Source organism: Papio anubis, chromosome 11 (assembly GCF_008728515.1).
Source record: "Papio anubis isolate 15944 chromosome 11, Panubis1.0, whole genome shotgun sequence".
Taxonomy (NCBI): domain Eukaryota; kingdom Metazoa; phylum Chordata; class Mammalia; order Primates; family Cercopithecidae; genus Papio; species Papio anubis.
Window position 1 is genome coordinate 108065669 of NC_044986.1, and position 12142 is coordinate 108077810.

Sequence of the window (12142 nt, forward strand, 5' to 3'; positions counted from 1 at the left end):
ATCTTGGGGAGAAATTGCTTAAGATCACGAAGTATCTGAGGAAAGAAGGCGTGACTCAGTTCTGCGTTCCAGATTCCAATGCTATTGCTTTCTCTTTTACCACGCCACCTCTCAACTATGGCCTTTTATGTTGATCCACGATTGAGTCAACTATAGAAGGCATAATTAATTCATATAAACCATACGCAAATATAAAATATTCATTGAAGAGTAGTATGTATTGTGGTTAGAAACACAGACTCCAGGGCCAGCTTGCCTAGGTTTGAATGGCAGCTCCATCACCTCCCAGCTGTGTGTCCTTAGGAAAGTCACTTAATCACTCTGTGCCTCAATTTCCTCATCTGTAAAATGGGAATAATATCTACCTTGTAGCATTGTTAGGAGGATTAAATGAGTTGATAAATGTAGAATGTTTAGAACTGTGCCTGGTATATAATAAGTATCCTGCGTTTACTATTATTATTGCATACATTGTGCACATCAACTTTCTGAAGGAAGATCTAGAACTTACTCTCCAGAGTGGTGGGTGGCAGCTTTGCTTGTTGGTCCTTGGGCAAGTGGCAGGAGCAGCTGAGGAGTTGCTGGATGATCCCTGGACTCATTTGCTTAAAGTCCTCCTTAGAAATGGGTGAGAGGCTCTTCTGTAGAAATATCTCCACCAGCTGCCTAGCAGAGAAGCAAGTCTGTGTGAGGAAAACACATAACATTGTTACTAATCTCAGCATATTTAAACTAGATTCTCCACCAGTTGTCATTCTTGAGGAGTGAATTCTAGATGGAATGGCTAGAACACACACATGAAACCAGTATGACACGTGTTTCCCTGCAAACTTTCAGCTACATGTGATTCCTAAGGATATTTTAAATCTCTGACCAAAGTCTGCAATATCTCATTTTCATTCTGAGCATTATTTCGTATGAGTTTTGCACACTTTTTCTTTCCTAGAAAGACACATTGTGTTTTACAATGTGTTGAGTGGTGTTCTAACCAGCAGCCTTAGGATACTTTGATGTTTTTGTTCTTTTTCAATGAGGATAGATTTGTGTTAACAAAGACTTCATACAATAAACAGAAGTCCTATGGTAATGAGGTCACTGTCTTTAATACTGTTTGATTTAGTCAGCCTGTGTAGGAAACGTGTACTTTCAGAAGTCCTAAAAGTAACGGTAAAATTTTTGAAAGTAAAGCTATGTCAACCAGCTGCTGTGTAAATACCAAATGATATAGCTACCTCTCTCAATTGGCATCCCTTCTTCACACACACACACACACATACACACACAGTTGAAAACATCATTATTTCTTACTGACTTTACTAATTTTTACCTAAATCTGTACAATTTGTTTTCATACTGTATAGGCATATTTATGAGAGAGAAGAATAAGTAAAGAACAAATGCCACAGTCTCTAAAAATGGCCACAAGACATTTGTCCATCTCAGAATAAAGGTTGACATTGTCAAAAATTACAATTTAGAAGTTTTAATAGGTGAATGAGAGTGGTATGTAGTTTCGCTCTCACAAATGGATGTTTTCTATTGAAATAAGACCCTGATGCAATGTCTTTGTGATCTTTAGTTGCGATCAGTAAGGTATTGTTTTAAAAATCAGTGGTTTGCAAAGCTGAGTTGGTGTGCCACGCTGTATAATTTAGAGATGTTTTAATAAAGGCACTTTGCTAATCTGTAAATAATGATGACACAGTTGCTGTTTGTCTTTTTCCCCCACATAAAAATCTTTAGAGATGATTTCATGGATAAAAAGTTTTATCTTGGCCGGGCGCGGTGGCTCAAGCCTGTAATCCCAGCACTTTGGGAGGCCGAGACGGGCGGATCACGAGGTCAGGAGATCGAGACCATCCTGGCTGACACGGTGAAACCCCGTCTCTACTAAAAAAATACAAAAAACTAGCCGGGCGAGGTGGCGGGCGCCTGTAGTCCCAGCTACTCGGGAGGCTGAGGCAGGAGAATGGCGTGAACCCGGGAGGCGGAGCTTGCAGTGAGCGGAGATCCGGCCACTGCACTCCAGCCTGGGCGACAGAGCGAGACTCCGTCTCAAAAAAAAAAAAAAAAAAAAGTTTTATCTTGATCAGGAAATGTTTGGGTGCATGGAACAGAACCCACTGAAATCAGAAAATCAAGAGGGGATTGTATTAGAAAAGCACAGATGGTCTCAAAGAATCCAGGGACTGAAAGAATGCCCACACTTCATAAGGAATGACAACTTGAAACTGGGAAACCAAAGATGCATGATCTCTGCCCACAACCTTCTTCCCGCCCCCGCCCTCCACTCCCTCCCTGAGCCAAGTATTTTCTTGTTCCTGTTTCCCTCTCCATAGATCTATTTCCTTTCACAGTTTGGCCCTCTCTCGTAAACTCACGGCCATATAAGCCCCAACTCTAAAGTGACTTTTCACTCCAAGAGCCCAAGAATGCTGCATCTCTAAGTCCTGAGAGAGATCTGATGATTCAGCAAAGCCACAGATGGTATCTCTTGGGGTCAGGAGTCCATTTAGTTCAATCGGTTTTGCCCAAGTAGTAGGAGATGGAATAAAGATGTTCAAACATGGGTGCCAACCTCACTCCTGTGGGTGAGGAAGGCATTTCTCAGTAAGGGATTGGGCAAGAACTCCAGAAAGTTTCTGCTACAAAAAGCATCCACAGAAAGCTAAACTTGTGGGGTTTTTCCCTTTATCAAAATAATGTACACCAAAGACAAGATTCTCTTTTGCACCACTTGTTATTGACAGAATTTAATTATTTCATCATCAATAATATTGACAAAAATAAAAGGACACTGGCAACAAACTTTTGATGATAGTTTCATAATACAATTCCTATCAGAAAATGCCTGACTGGTGAATAAAGGAATGGAGAAAGAAACAAGAAGAGAATACTATGCACCTTCCTGCAGTTTGTTGTCAAGAAGTTGAATAGTTTCTAGTTTTAGAATACCTTCTCACAGAGTAAGTTTATTCTATCACAAACTTCTGTGCCCTTAATCTTCGCTTGCTGCTCTTGTGCCATTTAGGTCATTAAGTAAGTTTCTTCTGAAATCACTAACATAAATGTCCTTACTGGGGACTCATTATATTCTATAAAATTTTGAACTTGACCTATTTTTAAAAAAGAAAATGAATATTTAGATTATGCAGGCAATAATCTTTAAAATATCTTTATTCCTTCCTCTGTAACTTTGAAATATGTTTGTACTTGTGTTGATGTTATCAGATTTCTATGGAAGCTTTACAAACATATTCAAAAGCAGTGGTTTCTAATCTTTAGTTCTGAGAATTACTTGCAGGGCTTGTTAAAAGACAGAGTTCTGGACACTACTCTTGGGGTTTATGATTCAGTAGATTCCGGGTTGGGGCCTGAGGATGTACATTTCCAACAAGTTCCCAGGTGATGCTGCTGCTGCTGGCCTAGGCACAACCCTTGGAAAACCATTGACCTAATAATATAGGCAGAGTCCTCAAATCTGGTGTCCCACATTAGAACCCCATCAGGAATCACAGTGAAAGACATGTGTTGGAATAGAGAAGAATTATTGGAGAAGAGATTGTGTTTGTTTTGCACAGAAAATGATTATCAGCATTCTTAGAAGATGCATGCCTTAAGTAACTCCAAAATTTTAAGAAATAACCTTTATTCTTTATTCAAATAAGATCTCCACGAAGAGACCCTATTTGCTCTCTTCCTGAGAGTTGGCCCTAATTAAGGAAACTTCAAAAACATGGATTAATAAGGAAATCAACTCTTGTCACCTGCAGTTGAATACAGTAAACATGAGTTTGAAAGAGTCGGCTTCAACAGATGCCTTTTATACATGGCAGAAGTAACAGAAATTAACTTTTAAGATACGTAATAGCAAAAATACGTGCCTATTTTTGTTCAACATTGTATCTCTCATGCCCAGGATGATTAGTGGTGTGCATAAAATGCTCAATATGTTTTCTGAATTAATTATTAATTCATTTGATCTGAACTCAAGGGAAGAAAAAGCAATATATTTCATTCCGCTATATACTTTGGCTTTGTTTTTATGTCTACAGAGATACACTTTTAGAGAAAGAAAACCGTAACTACGTGTGGAACTAGAATATTTTTACTTTTCATGATAATACACAATATTCTTTAAGTTTTCTACAACTCTAGTAAAACTTTCACAGCTGGGCTTCCTTTGACAGTAGCAAATACTTGCATAAGAGAAACAATGGCAATACCTGATCCCAGGAAATTGGGCCATCCTCAGACTCTTCGTCCATGGATGAAGAGAAATTAGAATAGTCCTGATCAGGGGTTATTATGCTGTTTTGTTTCCTTTGAAGTTGATGGATTTTATCCTTTTTGATACAAGTACTTCTGGTCCAGAGAGTGTTGAGGAGTTGGTCGAGTTCTAGAAATTTCATATAAAATCTGGTGTCACATAGAATAGATAAGTTCAGAATAGTCACAATGTCACATAGCTACAGCATAGATATTCCCTTACAAAGAATTCTTATCATTTTTAAGCCCTAGAGATGATGGAATGGACATTTCCACCAATGAAAATGCCTTCCATTGAGTCAAGTATTTTCTTTTTCTATAAAAATGTAAATTAAAGATGAAACTGGCCTAATCCTTAGGAAATTATTCCCTGGAGGCATTATACATCCATCGTAGATTAATTATTACTTTAGTCAAGTCAATCAAATTGTTTTCCTTTTAAGTGTATATGCAAAAGAGAGAAAAGTCGTGAAAGGGATAAAAGATTCTAGAAACAAACTAGATCTTGTTTTCTAATGCAACTATGGTATGGCAGTCAGTTTAAAGATTGCAGATTAGTTTCCCTCAGTATAGCTCTAGGCTTTTAAAAAATAATTTGTACAAAGAAGAAATAAATATAATAGTAAATTTATATGGATTTATACATCTTCTCACTTATGATTAAAATGGAATTTTCCTAAATGTTATCAACAGTGATAGAAATAAAAAGCAGTCAATAAATACATCTCAGTATTTCCAGATGTTGGAACCAGCAAATACAGACTTTGAAGGAGCTATTATGTTTAAGGAACTAAAGGAAATTATATTTAAAGAATTAAAGGAAAGTTTGACAATAATAAATCAAGTAATAGCAATTTTTAATAAGGAAATCTAAATTATATAAACGTCCAAATGAAAATTCTGGAGTTGAAGAATATTGAGACAATAAGTGAAACAAAAAGTTTACTAGAGGAACTCAACAGCATATTTGAGAGGGCAGAAGAAACAAATCACTGAACATGAGTATAGATTAACAGAAATAATTCATTCTAAAGAACAGAAAGAAAAAAGAAAAAGAACAAGTGTCGGATACCTGTAACAAGAGCAAGTGTACCAATGTATACATATTGGCAGTCAGAGAAAGGAAAAAGAGAAAGGATTAGAAAAAATATTGGAGGAAATAATGGCCAAAACTTTCAAAATCTAATATAAAAGCCTGAACATACATGCTCAAGAAGCATATCAAACACCAAGTAAGATAAATACAAAAAGATTCACACCCAGATACATTACAGTCAAACTGCTGAAAGTCAAAGACAAAATCTTGAGTCCTGGCCTGGTGGCTCATGCCTGTGATCCCAGCACTTTGGGAGGCTGAGGCGGGTGGATCACCTGAGATCAGGAGTTCAAGACCAGCCAGGCCAACATGGTGAAATCCCCTCTCTACTGAAAAAAAAAAAATACAAAAAATAACCAAGCTTGGTGGCAGGCATCTGTAATCCAAGCTACTCAGGAAGCCGAGGCAAGAGAATCGCTTGAACCCAGTGGGTGGAGGTTGCAGTGAGCTGAAATGGCACCACTGCACTTCTAACCTGGGCAACAGAGTGAGAATCCATCTCAAAAAAAACAGAAACAAAAACAAAAATCAACAACTACAACAGAAGATAAAATCTTGAAAGCAGCAAAAGAAAATGACTCATCACCTACATGGGAACATGACTATAGTTAATGGCTGACTTCTCATCTAAATAATGGGGACCATAAGGTAGTGAAATGATATATTCAAAGAGCTAAAGAAAAAAACTGGAGGAGACAGAGCAAGATGGCAGAATAGAAGGCTCCACCAATCACCTCCCCACAAGGACACCAATTTAACAAACATTTATACAAGAAAAGCACCTTCATAAAAACTAAAATTCAGGTGAGCCCTCATAGTGTCTGGTTTTAACTTCATATTACTGAAACAGGCACTGAAGAGGTAGAAAAAATAGTCTTGCATCTCTGGCAGCAGCAGTGTGGTGCAGAGAGCATCTCTGGGCACTGACAGTGGGAGGGCACAGCAATTGTGAGGCATTGAACTCAATGCTGTCCTGTTATAGCAGAAAGGAAAACAGGACCAAACTCAGCTGACATCCGCCTATGGAGGAAGCATTTAAACCAGCCGTAGCCAGAGGGGAACCCCTGATCTTAGCAGTTAGAACCTGACTTCCCCCACAAGCCTTGCCACCTCAGGCTAAAGTGCTCTGGGGTGCTAATAAACTTGAAAGGCAGTCTAGGCCACAAGGACGGCAACTTTTACATGAGTCCTAGTTCTGTACTGGACCCAGAGACACTGGACTTGGGGATTGCGGCACATGACCTACAGAGACACCAGCCAGGACAATGCTGGCATTATCCCTTTCCTAACCCCAGGCTGCACAGCTCATCATCCCAAAAGAGACTTCTTACTCCCACATAAGGAAAGGAGAGGAAAGAGTGGGGAGGACTCTGTATTGCATCTTGGATACCAGCTCAGCCACAGCAGCAGGATGGGGCTGTGGTTAGAGTTGCTAGAGTTGCAAAGTCCTGTTTTCAGGTCCTAGCTCTCAGACAATATTTCTAAACATTCCCTGGGCCAGAAAGGAACCTGCTTCTTTGAAGGGAAGGACCCAGTCCTGGCAGGATTTGTCACTTGCTAACTGAAGAGCACTTGGACCTTAAACAACCAGCAGTGATACTCAAGTACTATGTCAAGGGCCTTGGGTGAGGCTCTGAGATTTGCTGTCTTCAGATATCAGCTGAGCCACAGTGTGTTAGCGCACCAAACAGACTCTTAGAGCCAGGAAGGGCGGTCCCAGATTCCAGGACTTGGCTCTTGGATGGGATTTCTGGACCTGTCCTGGGCCTAGGGGAGTCCACTGACTTGAAGCATAAGTCCAAGGGCCAGGCAGCATTCACCAGAAGTTGATTCAAGAGCCCTTGGGCCTTAAGGGAACATTGGTGGTAGTCTGGCAGCCCTCCCCATGGACCTGCGGTGGTGTTGGCCACAGGGTAAGGCTCCTCTGCCTTCGTAAAGCGGAGGGAAAAGTAAGAAGGACTACGTCTTGTGATCTGAGTGCCAGTTCAGCTGCAATACAGTAGAACACCAGGTAGACTTCTAAGGTTTTTGACTCTAGATCCTGGCTCCTGTATGGCATCTCTGGACCTTGCCGGGGAACTGGGGTAACTTGTAACTCTGAAGAGTGGAACACAAACCTGGCTGGCTTCACCACCTGCTGATTGTAGAGTCCCAAGGCCTTGAGCAAACATAGCCAGGGAGTGGTTACAGTGGGCCTTGGGTGAGACCCAGTGCTGTGCTGACCCAGTGTGGTCATAGTGGTGGTGGGCACAGTGGTGCTTGTGTCAGTCCACTCTCAGTTTCAGGTGGCTCAGAACAGAGAGTGAGAGACTCCATTTGCTTAGAAAGGGAAGAGAACAAGAGTCTGTGCCCGGTAATCCAAAGAATTCTCCAGGATCTTGTCCAGGACCATCAGGGTGATACCTGTATGAGTCTGCAAGAACTACAGTGTTACAGGGTTTGGGGTGCAGATACAGAAGATCTGTATCCTAAAGCAGATACAGCATAGATCATACACCTAAGTCCTTCAGACTATCTGGAAAGCCTTCCCAAGAACAGTGGATACAGACAAATCCAGACAGTGATGACTACAATAAACACCTAACTCTTCAATGCCCAGACACAAACAAATATCTACAAGTATCAAGATATTCCAGGAAAAAATTACTTCACCAAATGAATTAAATAAGGCACCAGGGAACAATTCTGGAGAAACAGAGATATGTGACTTTTCAGATAGAGAATTCAAAATGGCTGTTTTGAGGAAACTCAATGAAATTTAAGGTAACACAGAGAAGGAACTCAGAATTCAGATAAATTTAACAAAGATTGAAATAATTTAAAAGAATCCAATAATTTAAAATAAAATATTTTAAAATATTAAATAGTTAAAAAATAATTTTAAAAATTCTGGAGCTAAAAAGTGCAACTGGCATACTGAAGAATTCATCAGAGTCTTAACAGCAGAACTGATCAAGTGGAAGAAAAAAATAGTAAGCTTGCAGACAGGCTATTTGAAAATACACAGTCCGAGGAGACAGAAGAATAAAAAAAAAAAAAAAAGCACAACTACTGAATCTAGGAAATAGCCTCAGAGGGGACTATCTGAGTTATTGACCTCAAAGAGGAGATAGGGAGAGAGATAGGGTTAGACAGTTTATTCAAAGGGATAATAACAGAGAACTTTCCAACCCTAAAGAAAGACATCAATATCCAAGTACAAGAAGGTTATAGAACAGCAAGCAGATCTGACCCAAAGACGACTACCTCAAGGCATTTAATAAGCAAACTACCAAAGATCAAAGATAAAGAAAGGATCCTAAAAGCAGGAGAAAAGGAACAAATGTACAACGGAACTCCAATATGTCTGACAGCAGACTTTTCAGTGGAAGTCTTACAGGCCAGGAGATAGTGGCATAACATATTTAAAGTGCCCAAGGAAGAAAACTGTTACCCTAGAATAGTATATCCTGTGAAAATATTCTTTAAACGTGAAGGAGAAATAAAGATTTTCCTAGACAAGCAAAAGCTGGGGAATTTTATTAATTCTAGACCGGTCCTATAAGAAATGCTTAAGGGACTATTTCAATCAGAAAGAAATGGATGTTAATGAATAATAATATCACCTGAAGGTACAAAACTCACTAGTAAGTACACAGAAAAACCCAGAATACTATAACACTGTAACTGCTGTGTAAACTACTCCTATCCTAAGTAGAAAGACTAAATGATAAACCAATGGAATGCAATAACTATAACAACTCTTCAAGACATAGACAGCACAAGGTGATATAAACAACAAAAAGTTTAAAAGTTGGGGGACAAAATTAAGGTGTAGAGTTTTTATTAATTTTCTTTTTTCTTGGTTTTTGTTTATACAAACAGTGCTAAGTTTCTGTAAGTTTAAAATAATGGATTATAGGATAGTATTTGCAAATCTCATGGTAACTTCAAACAGAAAACATACCATGGTTACACAAAACCTAAAAGCAAGACACTAAATCATATAACCAGGGAAAATCACCTTCACTAAAGGAAGAAAGGAAGGAAAGAAAATGACCAGAAAACAAATAACAAAATGGCAGGAGTGAGTCCTCACTTACCAATAATAACATTGAATGTAAATGAACTAAACTCTCCAATCAAAAGATATAGACTGGCAGAATGGATTAAAAAAAATAAGACCCATTGATCTATTGCCTATAAGAAACACACTTCACCTATAAATACACATATAGACTAAAAATAAAGGGATGGAAAGAGATATTCCATGCCAATGGAAACCAAAAAAAAAAAAAAAAAAAAAAAGAGCAGGAGTCACTATCCTTATACCAGACAAAATAGATTTCAAGACAAAGACTGTAAGAAGGGAGAAAAGTCACTATATAATGATAAAAGTGTCGATCCAGCAAGAGGACTTAATTATTTTAAATATATATGCACCCAACACTGGGGCACCCAGATATATAAAGCAAATATTATTAGAGCTACAGAGAGACATAGGCCACAGTACAATAACAGCTGGAGACTTCAACACCCCACTGTCAGCATTAGACAGATCTTCCAGACAGAAAATCAACAAAGTAACATTAAACTTAATCTGCACTATATGACCAAATGGATCTAATATATATTTACAGAACATTTCATCCAGTGGCTGCAGAATGCACATTCTTCTCTTCAGCACATGGGTCATTCTCAAGGACAGACCATATATTAGGTCACAAAACAAGTCTCAAAGTATTTTTAAAAAATTGAAATAATATCAAGCATCTTCTCTGACCACAATGGAATAAAACTAGAAATCAAAAACAGGAGGAATTTTTGAAAACTATGCAAATATATGGAAATTAAGCAATATGCTCCTGAATGACCAATGGGTCAATGAATAAATTAACAAAGAAATAGAAAAATGTCTTGAAACAAATGATAATGGAAACACAACATACCAAAACCTATGAGATACAACAAAAGTGGTATTAAGAGGAAAGTTTATAGCTATAAGTGCCTACATTGAAAAAGACGAAAGATTTCAAATTAACAATCTAACAATGCATCTTAAAGAACTAGAGCAGCAAGAGCAAGCCAAACCTAAAATTAGTAGAAGCAAAGAAATAAAAAAGATCAGAGCAGAAGTAAATGAATTTGAAATGAAGAAAACAATACAAAAGATCAATGAAACAAAAAGTTGGTTTCGTGAAAAGTTAAAGAACATTGACAAGCCTTTCGGCAGACTAAGAAAATAAGAGAAAAGATCCAAATAAATAAAATCAGAGATGAAAAAAGAGACATTATAACTGATACTGCAGAAATTCAAAAGACCATTAATGGCTACTATGAGTAATCATATGCCAATACATTGGAAAAATCTAGAAGAAATGAACAAATTCCTAGACACATACAACCTACCATGATTAAACCAGGAAGAAATCCAAAACCTGAACAGTCCAATAACAAGTGATGAGATTAAAGCCATAATAAAAAGTCTCCCTGTAAAGGAAAGCCCAGGACACAGTAGCTTCAATGCTGAATTCTACCAAACATTTAAGAAGAACTAATACCAATTCTATTCAAACTATTCCAAAAAATAGAGGAGGAGGGAGTACTTCTGAACTCATTCCATGAGGCCAGTATTGCCCTAATACCCAAACCAGACAAAGACACACCAGGAAGGGAAGGGAAGGAGAGGGGAGGGGAGGGGCAGGCCAATATCTCTGATGAATATTGATGCAAAAATCCTCAACAAAATACTAGCAAATTGAATTCAACAATCCATTAAAAAGATCATTCATAATGACTAAGTGGGATTTATCCCCTAGCTAGGATGCAAGGTTGGTTCAACATATGAAAATCAGTCAACGTAATACATCACATTAACAAAATAAAAACAAAAATCATACGATCATTTCAATTGATACTGAAAAACCATTTGATGAAATTCAACATCCTTTCATGATAAAAACTGTAAAAAATGGGGTATAGAAGGAACATATCTCAACATAATAAAAACTAGATACATTAGACCCACAGCTAGTATCATACTGAATGACCATGATGATCATATGACCAAGAATCCCACTGCTGGGTATATACCCAAAAGAAAGCATTTAGTATATTGAAGAGATATCTGCACTCCCATGTTTGTTGCAGCACTGTTCATGATACCTAAGATCTGGAAGCAACTTAAGTGTCCATCAACAGATGAATGGATAAAGAAAATTTGGTACATATACACAGTGGAATACCATTCAGCCATAAAAAAAGAATGGGATCAAGTCATTTGCAACAACATGGATGAAACTGGAGATCACTATGTTAAGCCAAGCAGAGAAAGACAAACATTGCATGTTCTCACTTATTTGTGGGATCTAAAAATCAAAACAATTCAACTCATGGACATAGAGAATAGAAAGATGGTTTCCAGAGGTTGGGAAATATACTTGGGGGAGGGGGCCAGTTAATGGGCAGAACAAAATTAATTAGAAAGAATAAGACCTGTTATTTGATAGCACAACATGGTAACTATAGTCAATAATAACTTGATTGTAAATATTAATATTAAAATAACTAAGAATATAATTGGACTGTTGGTAACACAAACAATAAATGCTTGAAGGGATGGATACGCCATTCTCTATGATGTCATTATCACACATTGCATGCCTGTAGCAAAACATTTCATGTACCCCATAAAGATATACACCTACTATGTACCCACAAAAATTTGAAAAAAGAAAAAAAGATCAAGAATTTTATGTCTAGCAAAATAATCCTTCAAATTGAAGGTTTAAAAAAAGC

The 12142-nt window shown here is 37.9% G+C and overlaps 1 protein-coding gene across 2 annotated transcripts in view; it reads right to left on the reverse strand.

Annotated features, from left to right (window-relative positions):
* SLC39A12 (solute carrier family 39 member 12) overlaps positions 1-12142 on the reverse strand; it is an 83684-nt gene that overhangs the window by 54477 nt on the left and 17065 nt on the right. For both annotated transcript variants that reach the window (XM_021943106.2, XM_021943107.2), the window contains exons 5-6: positions 4227-4399; positions 512-683 (exon numbers count right to left, since the gene is read on the reverse strand). In XM_021943106.2, the coding sequence (XP_021798798.2) occupies positions 512-683; positions 4227-4399 (345 nt within the window). The remainder of the gene's footprint in view (positions 1-511; positions 684-4226; positions 4400-12142) is intronic.